Source organism: Lepidochelys olivacea, assembly GCF_965140295.1.
Source record: "Lepidochelys olivacea isolate rLepOli2 genome assembly, chromosome: 8".
Classification (NCBI taxonomy): Eukaryota; Metazoa; Chordata; order Testudines; family Cheloniidae; genus Lepidochelys; species Lepidochelys olivacea.
In genome coordinates this window covers 96,991,760-97,013,943 of record NC_140418.1, presented here as the reverse complement: position 1 = coordinate 97,013,943, position 22,184 = coordinate 96,991,760, and the positions used below count along the sequence as shown (strand labels likewise).

Genomic DNA, 22,184 nt, shown 5'->3' with positions numbered 1-22,184 from the left:
TGTTCTTTGAGTAGTGCCATTTGTTCTGCAGTATATGTTATAAAATAGTAAAGATGAACTTATTTCCAAAAAATTAAAATTTATTGCGTACCCAAAACACAACAAAACATTAATGTGCAATTAAAAATCAATACAGTGCGCAAACATAAAGTAAATTAATGGAACAGAACTTTAAAATCAGAATGGTAGAAAACATTTGTCTCCATTTCAGTCCATTTCTGTGAAACATACTCCAACTGTATGGTCAATAAGAGTCTATTTGCTGCCTGCGAAGCCCCATTATGTGCTGGCGAATCTATCTCTTTTTCCTGCTGGGACTCCTGAGTCTTTCTCCTGTCTGTTCTTTTGTTCTCCGGGCTATCTGCTATATTCATCTTCCAGGCTTTCCATGATCTGATGCAGCACAAGCTTGCAGGATCTTGGTGAACATGTCCTCCCTAGTCCTCTTCTCCTCATCAGTGTCAGGTGTTCTGCAGGTGTGGTGGGGGCATCCCTTCAGGCCGCAATGATGGGAGCTACATACAAAACATCATACAAAGATGTATTTACAGTCACAACGTAAAATGAAAGATGAGTTTGAGAACGCCTTTCCCTTATAGGTATAAGAGTTTTAAATACGACCTGCTTATTGACACTTCAGATTTGGAGTGCCTCTGCACAGCACTGCTCTCCAGCTGCAGCCATTGTTAGTATGGCCTGCCAAGATGGGGTGGAAGTGAGGAGGGAATTGATTTGTAGTGTAAAGCAATAAAATGTGCCTTATTTCCATGGGTACATGTACAGGGCAATGGCACTGAGTACTGGAACGCTTTTCCACAAGCAGCAGTGATTTTAACTGGTATCTCACTCTTGAGGGTCACAAAGGCACAGAGAACACAGTTACTCCTAGGTTCATGAAGCCATGTGGGCTTGTGTGATGCTAGCCTGTTTACGGCAATAGTACCTGCCGAAGTCATCTCAGAGTGTTGTGGAAAAGTGTCCTACCATACGGGAAGAAGTGTAAGGCAGCCATCCCTAGGAACCTTTGGGAGAGGAGGATTACAGAAACCTTTGGGAGAGAATTGCAGAGTAACTTGATGAAAATTCCATCAAGATCTTTCAGGAGGATGCAAGGGACATCCTTATGTATATAAACACATTGCTTTGCGTGCCTCCCCCCATCGCCTAATCCTACAGGAGAACAAAAGCAGATTCCAACTCTGTCCCTCTTTGTTGTACCTCTACTTCTTCTCATATGAGTAAAACACTGAAAAGTAGACTACTGTGTCCTGCTAACTTGGGGTAGGGCTGGGTGCCATCTTCACATTTAAACATTTTAAGGGAGAATGCATGCACACACTTACCCGAGATACCTTTTCCTGGATTGGGCTCAGTGGTGCTCAGCTGATGGGACTAGCTAGACTGTGGTGGAGTCTCAAAGAACCTGGCTCCTGGCATTTCTCTTCTCCTCCTCCCTGTTCAAGGCAAGGGTCTCTCTCTTGGGCTTCATTGAGGTATCTGTTGTGGTTGATGGAGATTCCACAGGCATTCCACAACGTATGTCATGCAGCTCTTTGTAAAAGCAGCAGGATTGCAGCATGGCACTAGATCAACTCTTGCTCTCCCTGGTCTTTTGGAATGCCTGCTGCAGTTCCTTCATTTTCATGCAGCACTGCTGCTGATCCCAATCATACCTCTTCACATGCACCTCCTGTGCTATCTTTTCATAGACGTCCATGTTTTGATGACTGATATGTAGCTGCATATGCTCAGTCTCTTCTCTCCACAGGCCCTGAAGATCCAATACTTGCTGTCTACTTCAGGCAGGAGTCTATCTAAAGCAGTGATACTCAGACTGTGGCTCTTGGGCTACAAATGGCTCTTTAATGTGTCTCCTGCAGGGCTCTTTGCAGCATGATATTAAAACACTCTGTGATTTAATTATTAACAACATAGTGAAAGCATCCTTATTGGTTAACAAATTAAGTTATCAACTTGCACTAAAATTAACTTATTTGCTCTGTGAGTGTGTATGTATATGTATATAGAGAGAAAGAGACTAAATATTTCCCCAGTCATGCTGTTTAAGTATGAATAGTACTATAGTAAATGAAATAATGAATTCACACTACTGTGGCTCTTTTGGGTAATGTTGATCGCTAATTTGGATCCTGAACCATTGAGGTCTGAGTATCACTGGTCTAGAGTGTTGTGTAGTTGGCATGGTTGGTTGGGTAATTGCACACAGCAAGTGAGAACTGCTACTGCTAGGTGTGTTTGCCAAGCTGAGCAATCAGGAAAAGTCATTTTAAAAATATGGGGATTTTAAAGGGAGTGGTGTGGCTTCTTGTTTCCAGGACCCCTGGGCAGTGGAGTTCACAATTGTGACCAGAGTGGTCACTATTGGACATTGTGGAACAGCTGCTGGAGGACTGTTAGGGTCAACCGAGGTCATGCAGTCTCTACACTTGCACTGTGTCAACCATAGTATGTTGACCATGGCTCAGTGCTCTTCAGGGAGGTGGTGTTACTGCTTCACTGTAATGGGGCACTTACATTGGTAGAGACAAATTTGAGTGTAGACACATGCAAATAAGACAATGCAAGGTGACTTACATGAATCTAACTTCGTAGTGTAGACCAGGCCATACTGGTGTAACTCCTTGTGCAGACACTCTTATCTTGGAATAAGACTGACTTTTTTCTGTTTATATTATGTTCTTCGGAAGGAGTTTAAACTAAACAGAAAAAAGCCAATATTATTCCAGAATAAGAGTGGCCACATGTGAGATTATACCAGTTTATGCTAGTACAACTGATAAAATTTTCCTATGTAGACAAGCCCTTAGTGGGGGAAAAAAAACCCAACAAATGGAAAACTCTGTTTGAAGGAACTGCTGCATGCCACACCTTTCCCAAATAGTGAGGTCAAGCAATTAAGTGTAGTGTAGGGGTTAGATTATGGAACTGAGAGTCAGGAGTTCTCAGTTCTGTTGCTGGCTCTTCCATTTACTTTGTGTCTCTCACTGATTATTTGTGTTTTAGTTTCTCCATCTGAAAATAGGGGATAAAAACTTGCAGGAGTAATGAGGATTGATTGACAATTGTTAAATGTTTGTGATTCCTAGACAAAGAGTTTTATGTGTATTTCTAATGCACAGTCACCATGGTATCTAGGTCATATAGATGTACAAATTATTATTACTGCAGACAAACTGGCTTAAATTGTCAGCCTCATATCTTGTTAGAAATAGTGTGTGATTAGTCACTTGGTAAATGTGGCAGGGTAATAGGTACATTTTTTTCCCCCACCCACAGAATTTGGGAAGAGATTCAGAAGATTGAAGCTAATGAATTTTATTTCCAGGACCAGGTACTAAATTAATCTTCAGATGTTTTCTATGGGGGTATAGATGTTAAGCCCTAGATTTTTGAATTGTAACTGGGGTTTTTGCTGTGTAATTTGCCATAGTCAGTGAGAGTTAGATGGTTCTAACCTCATGAGTCTTTGAAAATATAGTCCTACATAGATGAGAAGGAACATTTGTAAAGTAGAAAACTTATATTCTAGACAGAGAAATGTTAAACTTTATGACTTGTGAAGTTGTTCTTTAATAAAACCAAAACATGATTTGATTTCTTTGGTATATGGTGCTCTTCCAAGCTGTTTTCTTTTTCCACATGTTTGTTTTCTCCCACTCCTTAAGGTCAGTTTCTCTTTATCATTCAGTTTAGATTGTAAGATACTTGTTACAGGACCCATATCTTATTCCCCTCTTGTGCTATAAACAATTGTGGTTATTTTCTTTTAGTGTTTCTGCATATTCTCACTTGTGGGAAGTAGTTCCCGGCACTGCTGAACTTTGGGGAATTTATAGAAAAACAATGGCCATGGGAATCACATAAGTGCCCCTTCATGGCACCAAATGTTCAGTGCTGATGTTATAGAAGCCATGTGGTTCCTAACCACCTCAACTTCTTTTCCATGGATAATTTCAGGTATAGGCACCATTGCTGTGTGACCAGGGGTCTTTTAACCTTTTAGTTTTAGTTTAGACATCTTCAGGTAATTTCTCTACTGTTGAATAGTTAAGATGATTGGATTATTTCTGTCTTGGTTGCAGGCATTGTGTCTAATCTAGGTGCTAAAGAACAGGTTTAGGCAGTGTATCTCATTACCCTCCTTGTTCTTGGAATAGGATGCACATATCCACTGCCTGATGTACCTTCGGGGAGGACTTGTTCTATGTGCTGCTCACCTGATCCATTCTCTGGTCAGGGCCCTGATCCCTCCAGGGATGGAAATAGGCCTTTGTTCTTTTCAAAGCCTGCTGAACATAGATTGTAAGCTCTTTTAAACTCTTTGGGACAGAATGTGTATTTTTACTGCCTGTCTTTACAATGCCTGATCTGAGGCCCTGACTCTTGATTGGTGATACTCGATGCTACTGGAATGCAAACGGGGAAACAGAAGTATTTGGTGCTAGAACTGGCACCTTCATTCAGCTCCAAATCAGCAGAACACTGAGTCCAGCTATGAAGCTGCCCTGGCATCTGGGGCACGTTTAGTGCTGGGTGCTCTGGTTCTTTTTCCCAGGCTGGAGTTGGCTGGTGTAGTTCCCTTGGCTGGAATTTCAGTACTGGGGAAGCCTCCAGCTAAGCAGACTCTTGTTGGTGCTGAGTTTCCCTTAGATCTGTGATCTCCGTCAGACCTAAAATTATGGAAACCTCATTTTTTCTTCAAGGGTACACCTACACTGCAAAACAACACCTGTGGCAGGGAGTCCCAGAACCTGCAACAGCTGACATAGGCTTACGGGTCTTATACTCTAGAGCTAAAAGTAGCAGTGTAGACATTCAAGCTTGGGCTGGAGCCTGGGTCCTGAGACCCTCCCCCTTGCTGTGTTTCAGAGACCAGGCTGCAGCCTGAATGGAAACATCTAAACTGCTATTTTTAACCGTGTGAGCCTGAGTCAGTAGACATGGGCTCTGAGACTTGCTGCCATAGGTGTTTTTTTGCAGTGTAGACGTACCCTAAGGGTACTGCTTTGTAAGCCCAGGATTCAAAGCCAGGCTCAAGTCTAAGCCCCCTTCCATCTACACACAAATCGTGCTAACCTAGAGCTCAGACCCAGGGTATTAGTAACTGAGAATGCAGAGTGGTTGTGGGGGGCTAGTTAGTGATCTGCATTGTTGTCTGGACACTTCCTGAAATTTCCTTGGGTTGATATAGGAGGAGGAACTGATCAGTCATTATGATGCTGCTGTCTATTGAACCCCTTGAGGCTGGACTTCTGTGGTCAGCGTCTGCACTGGTTTGTGGGTAGGAGAGTGTGAGCTGGTTACAGCTACTGGGTGGCAGTGTGGAGGTTGTTCCTTGGTGGCATCTCTGCAGGCCTGTGTTTGAGACCCTCTGGACCTTACACGTGGCCACATGTTGGGAAGCACTAGGAAGTCTAGGATATGGGTAATTGAACTTGGGCCTGCATAATGCAGTGTGTATGCTGGAGCCCCAGATCAGAGTTCAACAATTCATAACTTGGAGTTACAAATGAGTGTAGATGCTCAAGCCTTATGTTAACAAACCCAGGGACGGCTAACTCAGATTCTACTAACCCTGGGTTTATGGTGCAGTGCAGACATACCCTAAGTGTCCTCTGAGTATTCACACTCTTGGGATGAGCTGGTGGGTGCAGCTCTGATGGTGAAGTCTTCTCATAGGAGTTTATCTCTTTGCATTCCTGAAAGTTCTGAGGATTAGGCTATAAAAGGGGGCATGGGGCCCTCTGCTGCCTCAGTTCCTTCCAACTGCTGCAGCAGATGAATGTAAACTTCCTGGAGCCATCAGATCTGGATCCTTCTTTCAAGAAGAAATCAGTGCCTTAAGGTTAGTAAAGTTTATTATTAATGTAGTTTTAGTGTTAGTTATTTTGTTAGATAAAGTTTTATTCTTAGGATAGTTGGTAGTTAAGTCTTCAGTTCTGACTAGTGGTTGCATGGCAAATCTGAAAGCTAAGATAACTGGATTCAAAAGAAGCATCTCTTGTCCAACAGTCTTCCCAGTATTGGATGCCTATACTGTCTGTTTATTGTGCTTTGGAGAGGGTCACTCCACTTTAAGGTGCTCTCTCTGCAGTTCATTTACCCCAAGGGTATATAACAAGCTCCAGATTAGTCTGCAAGTCTTATTGCTTCAAGAAGATCTGGCCATAAAGCCTCCCAGATCTAATTCCTGTAAAGGATCTGTAGCCCAAGTGAATACACCAGTGTCGGCTCCTGACAACTCAGGGACTAAGAAGAAGGCTATGCAGAAGATTCCAATCTCTGCATTGGGATCCGTTTCTAAGGGTTCTGTACAGTTGTTTCCTAAGTCATTGGATCCAATGTGAAGTGCTCAGAGACTTGTTTGGTGCCAGTCTCAGAGATAAGAGCCGAAGATGGGAGAAAATTTCCAGTCCACTTACATTTGGTTCTGAAAAAGATTGTGCAAGACAAGAAAGCTCTTGTTAGCAGAGACAAGTCACATTCAGGAGACTCTTTGGATACCTTGGTCCCAGATCCAAGAGCACTGGATCTGAAATTAAAGTCCAAGATTGTGGCTAAGGGTAAATCTCTGCCTGAGATTCATTCCCCAGTTCCAAAGATAGTATTGGAGCAGAAGATTATTCTGGAGATGGCAGTAGTTTTTTCATCATCCATTTATATGGCATTAACCATTACAATTGTGGCACAAGTGCACTATGAAGATCTGCAATTGGATTGTTTACTTGATTCACAAGAGGCAGGGATTGTTTTCTTGCCTAAAGGAAGACTTTTTTCCTTGGATCTCCCCACAAAGAAAAGAAGGAGGTTGGATGAGTTGTTTCAGATATCCTCAGACACTTCCTTGTGGCTCCTTAAAATGCTTTCAGACTCTCCTAATAAGGTGGTTTTTCCCTTCTCCATTTTACACATCCGAGGTCCTGTAATTTCCCCATTAATGTCAGTATTGGATCCAAGGTCAATTTAAGATCGAATCCAAAGTCCAATGAAGAATCAAATCATATTAGACTTACAGATATTCTCGGTCCCACTTTCAATAAGAAGGATTATGCCTCTAAATATTGTGACTACAGATCTCCATACCTTTCCAGACAGGAGATGGAGCCTAAATATGGTTATTAGCATGATTAACATAATATGGTAATCCGCAGATCCCACTGTAAACTGGATGGCCCTATTGGTGGTCACCTAGGAATTGTAGAAATAAACTGTAGTCTCATCAGTGCAGGTACCTTTCTTCCAGCAGGGGTCTGAAAATGGCTTGTGCCTTGTAGCTGAAATCCTTGGATCCTTCCCTTCACCAGCTTTCAGTAAGGAATCTCCCACTATACTTCTGGATACTCTATTTAAGGAAGAAGAGGAGCCTGTTGCTCAAATAGAATATCAGCAGTTAGACCCAGCCGTGACAGCTGAATGTCAGCAACTGGGACAATGCCCAGTGGTAAGAGCAGGAGTCATGCCTAGTGGTTAGAGCATGAATCCATACTCAGGAATGGGAATCCAGGGTCAGAGCTGAAGTTGCAGCTCTTGATCTAAAAAGTGCTTATCTCTATCAGACCAAGGCATTGCAAATACCTTTGTTTCGTTGTTGGACAAGGTAACTTCCAATACAATGTTTAACTTCTCTACTCCTCTGCCCTTTCCCCCACTTCGGAAATTACAAAATACCTATCTGTAGTAGTTGCTTGTTTGACACAATAGGGTATTTTTGTTTATCCTTATTTAAAGATTGGCTCAATAAAGCCTCATTAGAAGATGGCCTTTCCAGAGACCTATGTTACACGTTTCCTCTTCAAGAAGTTAGGACTCCGTGGTAAACATCAAAAAGTCTGGGAAGTCCCAGATGACTGGAAAAAGGCTAATGTAGTGCCAATCTTTAAAAAAGGGAAGGAGGAGGATCCTCGGAACTACAGGCCAGTCAGCCTCACCTCAGTCCCCGGAAAAATCATGGAGCAGGTCCTCAAGGAATCAATCCTGAAGCACTTACATGAGAGGAAAGTGATCAGGAACAGTCAGCATGGATTCACCAAGGGAAGGTCACGCCTGACTAATCTAATCGCCTTCTATGATGAGATTACTGGTTCTGTGGATGAAGGGAAAGCAGTGGATGTATTGTTTCTTGACTTCAGCAAAGCTTTTGACATGGTCTCCTACAGTATTCTTGTCAGCAAGTTAAAGAAGTACGGGCTGGATGAATGCACTATAAGGTGGATAGAAAGCTGGCTAGATTGTCAGGCTCAACAGGTAGTGATCAATGGCTCCATGTCTAGTTGGCAGCCGGTGTCAAGTGGAGTGCCCCAGGGGTCGGTCCTGGGGCCGGTTTTGTTCAATATCTTCATAAATGATCTGGAGGATGGTGTGGATTGCACTCTCAGCAAATTTGCGGATGATACTAAACTGGGAGGAGTGGTTGATACGCTGGAGGGCAGGGATAGGATACAGAGGGCCCTAGACAAATTGGAGGATTGGGCCAAAAGAAATCTGATGAGGTTCAATAAGGGTAAGTGCAGGGTCCTGCACTTAGGACGGAAGAACCCAATGCACAGCTACAGACTAGGGACCGAATGGCTAGGCAGCAGTTCTGCGGAAAAGGACCTAGGGGTGACAGTGGACGAGAAGCTGGATATGAGTCAGCAGTGTGCCCTTGTTGCCAAGAAGGCCAATGGCATTTTGGGATGTATAAGTAGGGGCATAGCGAGCAGATCGAGGGACGTGATCGTTCCCCTCTATTCGACATTGGTGAGGCCTCATCTGGAGTACTGTGTCCAGTTTTGGGCCCCACCCTACAAGAAGGATGTGGATAAATTGGAGAGAGTCCAGCGAAGGGCAACAAAAATGATTAGGGGTCTGGAACACATGACTTATGAGGAGAGGCTGAGGGAACTGGGATTGTTTAGTTTGCAGAAGAGAAGAATGAGGGGGGATTTGATAGCTGCTTTCAACTACCTGAGAGGTGGTTCCAGAGAGGATGGTTCTAGACTATTCTCAGTGCTAGAAGAGGACAGGACAAGGAGTAATGGTCTCAAGTTGCAGTGGGGGAGGTTTAGGTTGGATATTAGGAAAAACTTCTTCACTAGGAGGGTGGTGAAGCACTGGAACGCATTACCTAGGGAGGTGGTAGAATCTCCTTCCTTAGAAGTTTTTAAGGTCAGGTTTGACAAAGCCCTGGCTGGGATGATTTAATTGGGGATTGGTCCTGCTTTGAGCAGGGGGTTGGACTAGATGACCTCCTGAGGTCCCTTCCAACCCTGATATTCTATGATTGTAAGTCTCTTCAGCTACCTTCACAGTGGATTTAGTTTATAGGAGCAGTTCTCAACTCTAAGGAGGTCAGACCATTTCTTCCAGAAGATATTTCTGAAACTTCTATCTGCCAAAATGGTGACCCATCAAAATCCTACTTGGAAAGAACAGTAAAACCCTGTTTATCTGACCATCCGTTATCTCTGGCTCTGTGTTAACCAGAGAACCAGCAAACACAGGTCTAGAAGGGGGTGATATCTCCTGTGGGCACTAGAGGGTGCAGCAGCATTGCACTTTCCCATTCTTTGAAAGAAGAAATGGAGTACTTGTGGCACCTTAGAGATTAACCAGTTTATTTGAGCATAAGCTTTCGTGAGCTACAGCTCACTTCATCGGATGCATACTGTGGAAAGTGTAGAAGATCTTTTTTATACACACAAAGCATGAGAAAATACCTCCCCCCACCCCACTCTCCTGCTGGTAGTAGCTTATCTAAAGTGATCACTCGCCTTACAATGTGTATGATAATCAAGTTGGGCCATTTCCAGCACAAATCCAGGTTTTCTCCCCCCCCCCCCCAAACCCACTCTCCTGTTGGTAATAGCTTATCTGACCGATCAGGCCCTGGTCCCAATTAGATCGGATAAACAGGTTCTTCTGTATGTTCTTTTAAAGTTTAATGGGCCTTGTGTCTTCAGCCACTTGTGTTGTTCTTTATGCTCAGCTCAGAGTGAGAAGTCAGCAGCACTGACTGGCGTTAAATTACAGACCAACTATAGACAGCACATTCACAAGATTGATTACCCTAAAAGAGACCCTGCTATCTTTGACATGGACTCAGTGTGCCAGTGGCCTTGGAGTAGTGTTTATCCTTCCAGCTCTGTTGAAAACAATCACCTTTGTTTCCTCCAGCCAGGCATGGGGAGCACATTTCAACTAGTTAACAGTTTGAGGTAATTGGAATACTCAGGAAAGGAGACTGCGTACAAATATCCTGGAACTGAGAACAATTCATTGGGTTCTCAAATCTTTTCTATATTGCATCGGAATGAGGTACTGCATGCAGGCCATCACACACAACATGACAGCAATGTATTATGTTAACTGACAGCGAGGGGTTCACTTTTCTTTGTTATGCAAGAAAGCAGTGACATTATGGGACTGGAGTATCTAGTACAACAGCAGGTAGCTGTATACTTAATAGACAGTGACAACAGTCTGGTGGTGGGTGGGTCAACAGAGCAAAGATACAATGGAACTTTATGAGTGGTGGTTAAAGAAATTGGTGATAGACAAGATCTTCACCCTTTGGGGATTTCTGGACATAGATCTGATCATGATCAGACAGAATTCAAGGTGTCCCAAGTTTTGCTTGAGAGCAGGGAAAATCAATCTACCCATATTGGACTCTTTTCTCCTGAACTTGAGGAAGTGTCTGTTCTATGCTTTTCACCCTTCCCTCTCATCCATTTTGTGATTAAGTAGATAAGACAGGATGGAGCAAGGATAATTCTGGTTGCCCACCACTGCCATGGCAACAGTGGCACTCGGACTTCTTCAGCTCTCCAGTGAGTATACAGACCTCTCCTGGTGTTACTGAACTTATTAACTCAACAGGAGAACAGAATTTATCATCTGGACCATTAATCACTACACCTGACTGCATGGGCTATAGGACTTGAATGGTCCTTGGAAAATCTTGCCCTTTAGAAGTGCAGGAAATATTAACATTAGAAAACCAGCAACAATCACAGGAGGACTAGATTTGTGAAGTGAATAAGAGAGAAACATATTGATCAACATTGGCGCACCAGTACATTATATTATTGAATACTTGGTTCATTCAAGTCTTCCAGGTCTTTCTGTTTCCTCCTTTAAAGGATATGTAGCAACTATAGTCCACTGTGCATTAACAGATAATAAATCTATTTTGGCACAAAACAAAGTCAAGAAATTTATGAAGGGACATGCCAATATGCAACTGACTATAAAAGACCCAAATACCATCTTGGGACCTCAATTTAGTGCTAATGCAACTCATGAACCTCAGCTGGAAATGCTTCTTGAAGAAGAGATAGAACTATAAGAAGGGACAATAGACACCCCAAATGATCTCTTCCTCTCTACCCACGACATGCACAAGACCTGAAGCAGCATTGGACTTAGGGAGGGATCCTGACTGAAGGAGATTCATCCAGTTAGACTGCTGAAATGTGGTGAGAGACACTTCGCTTTGAATTCACTTCAGTTGTTAAGTTAGGCATTAGATGCTTTTTATTTTTATTTTTCTTGTAATCTGTTCTGACTCTTATACCCTCATTACTAGTATTCACTCAATCTATCCTTTTGTAGTTAATAAACTTGTTTTATCTAAACCAGTGTGTTTGGTTGAAGCATTTGGGAAACTCCATTTGGGATAACAGGATTTGTGCATATAATTTTCTATTAATAAAATGACAGACTTTATATGAGCTTGTATTGTCCAGGAGAGAGCTAGGCAGTTCAAGACTTACATTTCTGGAGAAAGTTTGGGGCTGGGAATTTGCTGCTGTTGCTCTGCAGTGTAATTCAAGTGTGGCTGGCTATTGCACTCCTACAATATAACTGGGAGTAACTTACATGCTGGAGGCTGTGTGTGAGCAGACCAGGAGTGGTACCTTTCACAGCAAAGCAGTGTAAAAGGCACCCCAGATTGGAGAACTGAAGGGGCACAGTTGTTCATCAGTCCAGATTGTACCCTGGATAATGTCACAGTCGATCAGACACTTAATTTGGTAGAGCAGTTCTACAGTTCCTGTTCAGTCAGGACTCTGAGTCCCACCTTGTTTGTGAGGTACAGCTTGCCAAACTGTCCTGTGAGTGGGAGTATGTAGAGGATGGTCAAAGAAATGAAGATTGGTTACTTGTAGCTGGAATTCTTTGAGATGAATTCTGTATATTCACATTCCTTCCCCACCTTTGTTGGAGTTCTAATAGAATTCTGACTCTGAGGAGGTTAAAAGAATAAAATGAGATGGCAAAGGGTGCCCCTTTTATAGCCTTGTCCTCAAAATGTTCAGGAACACAGAAGGGGAAGAGTAGGAAGGGTGTATGAATTTTCCAATGGGCACTGCTGTGAGAAGGTTCCCCCTTCTGAGTTGCATCTCCCTGCCCATCCCATGAGTATGACCATTTAGAATCCATCTTGAAGAACTCTGGTTACATGTAAGTAACCTTCATTTCTTTTCTTAAGGATAACGGTGAGAGAAACTGAAGCTCAGAGAGGGTCCCCATGCAAGGGGACCTAATGCACTCAATTCCCTCTGATTTAAATGGAGGTGAATGTCCTCAGCACATCACAGGATAGGCCATAAGTGAGAGAGCTGTTGTGGGGACACTGATTGCATGAAATAGTTGATTGTCTTGCTTATCTTTTAAATAGTGTGGGGATTCATGCAGCAACACTGTGTTTGACAGAACTCTTTCAACATGCCCACGTGCTTTTTACTACCATGGCTGCACCAGTGCATTCTGAGTCTCCTCAGTACTGTTTTTGAGAGCAATGCTTATAGGTAACTTCAGAAAGTAAGGCCAGTCTGAATTGTGGGATGGAGTTAGGCTAAATCATTGAATTAGTGCAGAAGTAATGATATTTTATGGATTCCCCTCTGCACTGGTAAGAAACTATTGTAGCCTTCACTGCATTAGTCACGTGTGAACTATAAAGCTTGCCCCAGCTGTGGCCACCCACTGGTACAACTAGCACCTTTAATAAAACAACCAAAAAACCCCCAAAGCCCACCAACAACACAGACAGCTGCTACCTGTGAATATGGGGCATATATGTGTTTCAACCAATGGTATAGACAAGGCCATAATTCTAGCTAGGATAATATGGTTATTCTCTTTGTTTTTGTAAAAGTAGCATCAAACCTTATTATTTTTCTTTACTTAATCACTAGTTAGTCAGAAGGGACCATGTCTTCATTGTTTCTTCTTAAGGAAGGCCCCTCTAATGATGCATAATTGTTTATGAATTGCATTTAGACTCAATAACCAAAACCAAAACTCTGCAATGCAGCACACAAGCTCTACTCAGCAAAAAATGTTAAGTTTTAGTTGTCCGTTGTGTGAAACACAATTTTACTCATTTTACAGGCTGATCCAATTGATTATGTTGAAAGTCTTTGTGAGAACATACATATCTTTTGTAAGGAGGACTTTTTGACAGGCGATCAGCTTCTGCTTGAATACAAGCCTGAAGTAAGTAGCACTATAGCTTTCAATGTGTATATTTGAGCTGGATAATTTATTTATTGAGGGTGTACAGGGAATTTAGGCATATTGAATCAGGTTTTCTAGATTAACTGGATCACTTTTATACTTTTTGGGTGCAGAAAACTAATTGCTTGGTTTAGGATTTTATTTGTAGTCCTTTGTCTTCTGAACTTTTGGAGTAATTTAAAAATACAGTTGGACAGGAGTAGCTAAAGTTGCATTTTAACTGAGTTGTTATTCCTTTATCTTTGTAGATCATTGCTGATGTCCTTAACCAGCTCTGCCCTCTGAGAGCAAACCTAGTTCTGTTGTCTGCTGCCAGTGAAAGAGAGTGTCATCTAAAGGAGAGATGGTTTGGAACACAGTACAGTGTGGAGGGTAAAATGAACTGCTAAAGCATATAGAGATCTTTTAAAGTGCTCATTGAGACCATTAAAAAGGTGACAGAGCAACGTGCAACCACACAGGGGTGAGAGTGGGAGGATGAAGTCTCAGCTGTGATCCTGACTTCATTATGAGTCAGTAATGGCTTGGTTGCTTTGTGCTTTGGCAACTCTCTTCTGTTTAGCATTAGTTGAGTCCAGCCCATCTGTCTCGAAGGGCAGAGTCTTTCTGATGAAGGAGAAAGAGGGATCGTAGTGAGCTTTCCTCCCCATCCCAAATAAATAATGAATGGTGATGAAAATACATGTATTGCAGGTCAAGACAAGATTACGATGTGGTAACTTGCAATGCTAATGCACGCTGTTCTTAGTTACTTTTAAACATGACTATTGTTTCTAATTCTGCTTGAAATGAGTTTTAAGAGGGGTGTTAAGAGGAAAGGGTGAAGGTGAGCCAAAATGGCATCAGGAAAAGAGCTCCAGTCATTCTGCAAATAGACACGCAGACAGAAACATCAGAAGGAAGGTATCTAGTTCTAGTGGTCACCAACTAGGTATTGATACAGTAGCTGCTGCCCTATTAAATCTATCTGCTGTTAATAGCCTAATTTCATGTCTTTCACAGATATTGACAAATATTGGCGTGATTTATGGGCCAGTGACTTTCAGTTAAACCAGGACTTGCACTTTCCTGAAGAAAACAAATATATAGGTGAGTGAGACACTAGTATTTGGTTGGACTCTGTCATGTTTCTCTTCCCCATTCTGCTCATTTTCAGAATGGGAGGTTCTGAGAAATGATCTTTTTCTTTTAAATGAATGTGTGGTTTTAAACTGTTCCTTTTGGAATAGAGAGAAAACATGGAATCATTTGTTTGTCTGAGCTTTTATTAAAGCATGCTTTTAATAAGTTTAAATTTTAGGGCAAATTTAATCTGAAAATGTCTGTTTTAAGTTATTCTTAGTGCATGGACCATGTAGCCCAACAGAGCAGCCATGATGCACTCATGAGTAGCTTGATGCAGCTATAGACCTTAGAATCTCATCTACTGAGAGAGGCCATGTTGTGTGGTTATCCCGGTTCTTTTGGGAAAAGTAACACAGACTCTTGTAGCAACTGCATCTGTCATCAGAAGTAAAGAGAATGAAGAACTTATCTCTTGAATGAGACTCTCTAGCCTATCTGTTATTCACTTCAGGGTTGGCACTGGATATGAGCCAAAGATCTGGTATGGGATCTAAATTCATGACCTTTAGTTCCAGAAGGCAGTGTGCTATTAAATACACTATGGTGACATAGACGAGAGGAGAGCAGTTTGTTTACAGTTTTGCAAGTTGCACACTTTTGCCAGTGGCTGTGGATTTGAAATATAGTAACCCACATATTCTGTTTCTATATTAGCCACTGACTTCGCTCTGAAGGCATCTGATTGCCCTGACACGGAGTACCCAGTCAAAATTCTGAGTACACAACACGGCTGTGTGTGGTACAAGAAGGACAATAAATTCAAAATCCCCAAAGGTAACCCCTGTTCGCTGATGTATTAAACAAAATGTGCAAAACAAAGCTTTTCCTATGCAATAGTACTGGCACCTAAATAGTACTGGCAATTTGTTTAGAGGTAGAACTTGTAGCTCCTCTTTTTTCCAAAATCCCAAGCAGCACAGAATGTCACTGTTGTTAAGTGCCAGTTGGCATTTTGGTTATAAACCCACTTTTGTAGGTGTTTAACTCCTTATGGTGAGCATGTGGAATGCTCTTTCCAAGCCATGTCTGTTGGGGAGTATGCAGGTTCCTAAATGCATTGTCTTACTTCACATGTCATAGTTATTATAAGGAAATGTGTACCTCTAACTGTCCCGTTTCCTCCTTCACCACTGCAGAGGACAGAAGGGATCTAGTTCTGCGCTCAGGCTGTCATCCTCCAGGGCCCAAGAAGCAGATATTCACACCTGTGTTAGCACCAGCCTCAGTAAAATGCTTGAATTCCAGATCTTTTCAACTCAAATCTGGGCTGGGGAGCTGCCAGCACCTACTAAGACTCCTGTGCCTAAGCCAGCTATGGTGCCTCTGACTGCCTTTATGGCACCAACTAAATGGACACCTACTCCTGCCCCAAACCCTACTAAAGGGTCGGCGACATCTACTGTGGCACTGACCCATCCCATCAGGTCCAGGCACTGACTTCTTGGCCCTGGAGGATGTTTCTAAAGACCCACCTTCTGAACAGAAGGAAAAATGTATGCACTCCAGCACTGAGTATATTCAACATAAGAGGAAGAAGAAGAAGAACTGTGAATCTTAACCACCTGGCACTCTGACACATGATTCTCAGTGTCAGCATCCTCAGAGCAGCACTCACAGCTTCTAGCACTGGAGGCCATGGCCCCAAGCAGGCTGGTGTGGTGTCTGAAGAAGTTTCACCCATACAAGTCCCACAAACCCCTTCTATTTCTCCAGGCCTTAGCCCTAGGCCCCTTCTCAGATTGTGGCTACTCCCTTGTACACCAAAGATATTCCCGGTTCTGCCCCTCAGGCCTGACTACAGAATCCCAGAGCCTCTTTAACGAGAAGCATAGTAAAAGTACTTGAGAAGATCATATCCAGCAGGGTCACAGCTAGATCCTTTGGCCTTCCCCAGCCCTACAGTTCTTCTGAGACGCATTCATCCTCTACTTCTGGGGGCATTCTGCGCCACTGTGCGTATGCAGAATTCATGTCCCCCGCAGATTTCTTTGTTTCCCTGCAGAAAAATGACTTTCTGATAGGGAAGCAAAAAGAAGGTGCAAGGGTGCTTCTGGGACAGGCCAGGCCTTGTGCTTTGTCAGGGTCAAGTGCAGTCTCACCACAGAGTCTGTGTCCCTGGGTTGGGGAGGCTGCAGGGTGATCTCCCACCTTTGTGCAGCCAGTGACCTGTGCTCCCCACTGCCATGCTGGAGCCTCTGTATTTATTTATTGACAAATAAAACTTGCAGAATTTTTCATTTTTTGGCACAGAATGCCCTCAGGAGTAATCCTCCTGTCGGCTTTCCAATTGCAAAGCAGGATTAATCAACAACTTTTTAGACCTACTACTTTCAAAGGAGGTTCTAATCACACCCAACACAAGCCTACCAGAGGGGACCTCAACACTAGAAGAACAAAAACCTCCAGCATTCCTCAACACAATTCACCTCCTCTTCTTTCAAGCAGCAGCTCTGATGATATGCTCAGGAGCAAAGTGACCATCTCTAGTTTCTCATCCAATAGCTCTGCATCTGATAAGAGAAAACAATGTGTAAGCAGAATCTCTTAGCAGGAGGACTCAGAACCAGCATAAATGGTCCTCAAAAGCATCAGTGACTTCCAGGCTTTTCAGGAAGTGGGCATAGGTGGACCTATTTGAATTCCAAAGGTGGACCTATTTGAATCTCAGGACAATACCTTATTGCCCGCTGTAATGAATGAAAGCATGCAGAGACAAAGTAATGGACACCTTCCTGATGGAGTAAAGCAAAAGACCTCATTCTCAGAGTGCAATGAAAAGTCAAGGACAGATCAAAAGTCAGTCTGGTAGCCCCAGCATGACCCAAACAACACTGGTGTGTAAACCTGTTATAGCTGTCCAGAGAATCACCTCTCTTTCTGTCACTGTCTCAAAATCTCCTATCTCAGAGAAGTGGACAAGTACTCTATCCCAATCGAGAGACAGAGACTCTTTGGCAACATAGAGGATAATTTGCTGATCATCACAGACAAGTCATGTTCAGAGAGGGTGAAAACTACACTGCTTCACTCCAGGAAAAGCTCTACTTTTAAATGCTTTGACCATAGATGGAAAGGATTTTCCTCTTATTTATTGAGTCAACAATTGGTCCCATCACAAGCTAAGATATCTCTCATTCTACACTATGTGCTCCATCTAAAGTCTCATGGATTCTGCTTCTTCTTTGAGAGTCTACTTGTCATCTATATCAGCAAACCACGTCATCTATATCAGCAAACCACCAGTGTGTTAAGGGAAGGCCTTTTCTTCTCACACACTATGGTTGCTAGATTCTTAAAGAGACTTGATGATGTATTCCCTCCTACAGGGGAACCTCACCCTTCCTGGGACTTTTTATTATATACTATTTGTGTTACCATAGTGCCTACGAGCCATTACAATGTCAGGATCCCATTGTGCTAGGTGCTGTACAAAGAACAAAAAGATAGTACCTGCCCAAAAACCTTACAATCTAAGTATAAGAGAAGAGACAACAGATGGGTATAGACAAATGGGTGAGTATAAGGCAATATCAAAGATTCAGGGAAGTCCTCAAGTTAACTGTAAGAGATTGTTGTCAACTGCTGGGACACATGTCATCTTGAGTCTTTGTACTCCAACATGCCAGATTACACCTCTGAGATCTACATGGAGGGCTTTGAACAGTTTACAAACCAAACCAACACAGACTAGGCAGGTTACTGTCATTTCCCCGGTGTGTTCTACAATCACTGAGCTGGTGAGAGGAACTGATCAAACCCTGCTCAGATGTTCCATTCTTGCAGATTCCCCCTGCTACAATAACATCAGATGCTTCACTTTAAGACCATGGAGCACATCTGGGAACTCAGGGTACAGGGAAAATGCATAAAGATGGGTGTCACCGTATTCGAGGATATCCCCCTGGCGCCCAGCCTGTGATACCTCCAGGTCCCGCTCCTTGTCCCGGTACCAGCCTCAAAGTGCGAGGCGTGGATCGTCGGTCTTCTGTTGCGGATCCGCCAGTCACCGAGGTCCCCATGGAGGCGCATGTTCCGTTTGGACAAGTCCTCCTCTAGGTGCAACTACGATTATCACCAGGCATGGATTCACCACTCCAGTGAATCCTGGTCACCAAGGAGCAATCGCTCTGGATATGGCTCTGGTACGGTGCAAGGCTCCACATGGGGCAGCCTCCCAGACTCTCGGTGCCGCCTGCATTGTCGGTACTGAAACCCCCCTGTGGTACCCTAGGAACCCATGGGGGTTCACCCAGCCCTCCCAGCCTGCCCGCTCGGTGTCGGGTGCCTCGGACAGGCCGGTGGTCTCAACGACCCAACTCCCTCTGGTGCTTGAGGCCCCAGGGGATAAGACCATGCAAGTCCATGTGGACCAAGGGAAACAGCCTGCTGGACCACCTATGGATGCCATGGAACCAGCGGTACCGGCCTCCTCCTCTTCGTCACCAGATGAGGCCATCACGGAGCCCCCTCAGCCGGTTTCTCAGGATGACGCTAAGGCACACCAGGAGCTTTTGAAGAGGGTCTCATTTAACCTTGGCCTGCAGGTGGAGGAGTTGGAGAAGCAAGTGGACTCCCTGTTCGACATCCTCTCCTCCACAGCCCCTGCTAGGGTGGCCCTTCCCCTCCATGAAGGGGTATTGAAGATATCCAATGCCTTGTGGCAAACCCCCCTCCTCTCTGCCCCCCATTTCCAAATGGGCAGAGCGTAAGTACTTTGTCCCGACTAAGGGGCACGAATACCTTTACTCCCATCGTGCCCCAAATTCCCAGGTGGTCGAGGCAGTTAATCACAGGGAACATCAGGGGCAATCTGGAGCTGCCTCCAAAAATAAAGACTCCAGGAGACTGGACTTGTTTGGACAGAAAGTTTATTCCTCATCTAGTTTATAGTTGAGGGTGACCAACCACCAGGCCTTCCTTGGCTGCTACAATTTTAATATTTGTCAAATCGTGGCCAAGTTCGAGAATGCCACCCCCCCCCGTAAGGTTCCCATAAAGAATTCCGGGCGATCCTCGATGAGGGCAGAGCCGCTGCCAGGGGCGGCCCTTCAAGTGGTGTCTGATGCGCAGACTCCACTGCCTGCACCATGTGTTCACCATCTCCATGTGCCTAGCGTCCTGGTTGCTCCTCTCTGGGTTGTCCTCTGAGGCTCAGCAGTCGATTTTGGACCTCTCCTTCGATGGCCAGGCCCTGTTTGCAGAGCAGGCGGACAACAAATGACATTGGCTGAAGGACTCCCGAACCTCCCTAAAAACCCTGGGGCTCCATGTTCTGGGCCCGGCACGTAAGCAGTTCAAACCACAACTACCCCAGGGGCAAGGGAGCCTGCACAAAAAGCCCAAGGGCTATAGACTGCATACGAGCCACCCGCCACCACCCTCTGCCTGGTCAGGCTCAACCCACTCCAAGCAAGGAGCTAAAAAGTCATTTTGAGGGTACGACCGAGGGCGAGCTATCAGTCTAGTTTCTGGATCCGATTTTCCCAGTTTTTTGCAACTACCTTTCTTTTTTCCTCCCAGTGTGGTCGGCGATAACGCAGTCCTCAGTACAGTGGTGTACGGCTACCCCCTCCAGTTTATTTCCACCCCCACCCCGTCCCTCTTCAGGGACCCTTCTCACGAGAGTCTTCTTGAGCAAGAGGGTCAGGGGCTCTTAGAGCTGGGGTGGTGGAGGAGGTCCCGCCTCCTTACCAGAACAGGGGTTTCTGTTCCCTGTATTTTCTGATCCTAAAGGCCAAGGATGATCTGTGTCCCATCCTGGACCTGTGAGACCTCAACAGATACCTAAAGAAGCTAAAGTTTTGCATGGTCTCCCTGGCCTCCATTATCCCCTCCCTGGATCTGGGAGATTGGTATGCCGCCCTTGACCTGAAAGACGCATACTTTCACTTAGTGATCTTCCCAGGACTCAGATGCTTTCTCTGTTTTACAGTGGGTTTAGCCCACTACCAGTTTGCGGTTGTTCTGTTTGGCCTGGCTATAGCACCAAGGTTGTTTACCAAGTGCATGGCGGTAGTCGTGGCCTACCTCAGGCGTCGGGGTATCCAGATTTACCCATACCTCAACGGCTGGCAGGTCAAAGGCAGCTCCAAGGCTCAGGTCCAACACGATGTCGCTGTACTATAAGCCATGTGCTGCTACTTGGGACTATTGGTCAACCACAAAAAGACCACGTTAGTTCCAGTTCAAAGGATAGAATTCATCAGGGCCATGCTCAACTCGACCTGGGCGAGAGCATTCCTACCTTTAGGTTTCAGGCCCTGACGGACCTCATTGCAGAAGTGTCCGCGTTTCCCCTGACAATGGCCAGGGTGTGCCTGTGCCTGCTAGGCCACATGGCAGCTTGCACATATGTGGTCCGTCATGCCAGGCTCCGCATGCGGCCCCTCCAGCAATGGCTGGCGTCGACCTATTCCCAATCCAGGGACCACCTGGAAAAGATAGTCACCATCACTGCAGTTGTGGACCGATCGCGAGAAGGTCCTGGAAGGTGTCCCGTTCTACAGTCCTGCTCTATCCCTTTGGGTCTTATTTCACCAGATATAAAATGTAGATGACACTTCTCTTCCTTACAGGATTGTTGTGAGGTTTAGCCCATTAATGTTTGTAAAGAGATTTGAGAATGCTGAATGGTAAGTGCTATAGAAGTGTAGATCGTTAAAAATAAAGTACCTCTAATACAGTGACATTATAGCTGATGCTACTGTTTTTTTTTTTTATTAGTACAGGGAGAGACTGTAGTATCTCTGATACCACTGTTTAATAGTTGCTTGACAGGTGTTGATTCTTCTAATGGAGTAACTGAGGGCCGAATTTGGCACCAAAAGCATCTTACAGGTGACAGTACCTGAGAGGGAAAGAACCAAACTTGAGTTTGGAGGCCCAGTAGTTTTTAAAAAAACAAACCAACTTCTCTTTTCCCCCTGCAAACTGAGGAAATGTGATCTAGAATCATAAATCGTGAAAACTGTTTCCATTTTTGCTGTTCTGCTCAGAAACATGACTCATTTTAATTTTCAGTGAGAAGCTTTTTAAAATAGGGTATATATATAATATAGATATTTTTTGTTGTACAGCATCTTTAGGTTGTTTTAGAAAGAAAAGTGTAAACTTAATTTACGTAAGCAAACATGATGCAAACATACAAAGATATGGTATTTGTCCTGAGGAATTTTATCCTGTATAAGTATTATTTGTTGTCACCAAAAATGTGTGCTCCTTAAGTATTCTGTAATATAAAGCAATGTTTTGCAAGCTGAAGTACAACTTTATGCTTATCATTAAATCTTCAGTTAAAAAGATAATATTGAGTAAGTGTTGGAGGTGATAACTTAATACAGATAAAAATACCATCTCTGAATAACCACTTATATGTAGTTTATAGAAAATTAACTGGAGATAAGAAATGGTTTGGAGAAAAAAAATACATGTTTGAAGCTGCCATTGTTTCTACAGGTTTGAGAGGTAGTTGTGTTAGTCTGTATTAGCAAAAAGAACGAGGAGTACTTGTGTCATCTTAGAGACTAACAAAT

The 22,184-nt window shown here is 43.9% G+C and overlaps 1 protein-coding gene across 1 annotated transcript in view; it reads left to right on the top strand.

Annotated features, from left to right (window-relative positions):
• LOC311525251 (nardilysin-like) overlaps positions 1 to 22,184 on the top strand; it is a gene marked incomplete at its 3' end in the record, with an annotated part of 85,970 nt that overhangs the window by 40,120 nt on the left and 23,666 nt on the right. Inside the window, exons 14-18 of the mRNA XM_084637204.1 lie at positions 3,298 to 3,352; positions 13,402 to 13,506; positions 13,776 to 13,899; positions 14,530 to 14,616; positions 15,307 to 15,426. Of these exons, the coding sequence (XP_084493330.1) occupies positions 3,298 to 3,352; positions 13,402 to 13,506; positions 13,776 to 13,899; positions 14,530 to 14,616; positions 15,307 to 15,426 (491 nt within the window). The remainder of the gene's footprint in view (positions 1 to 3,297; positions 3,353 to 13,401; positions 13,507 to 13,775; positions 13,900 to 14,529; positions 14,617 to 15,306; positions 15,427 to 22,184) is intronic.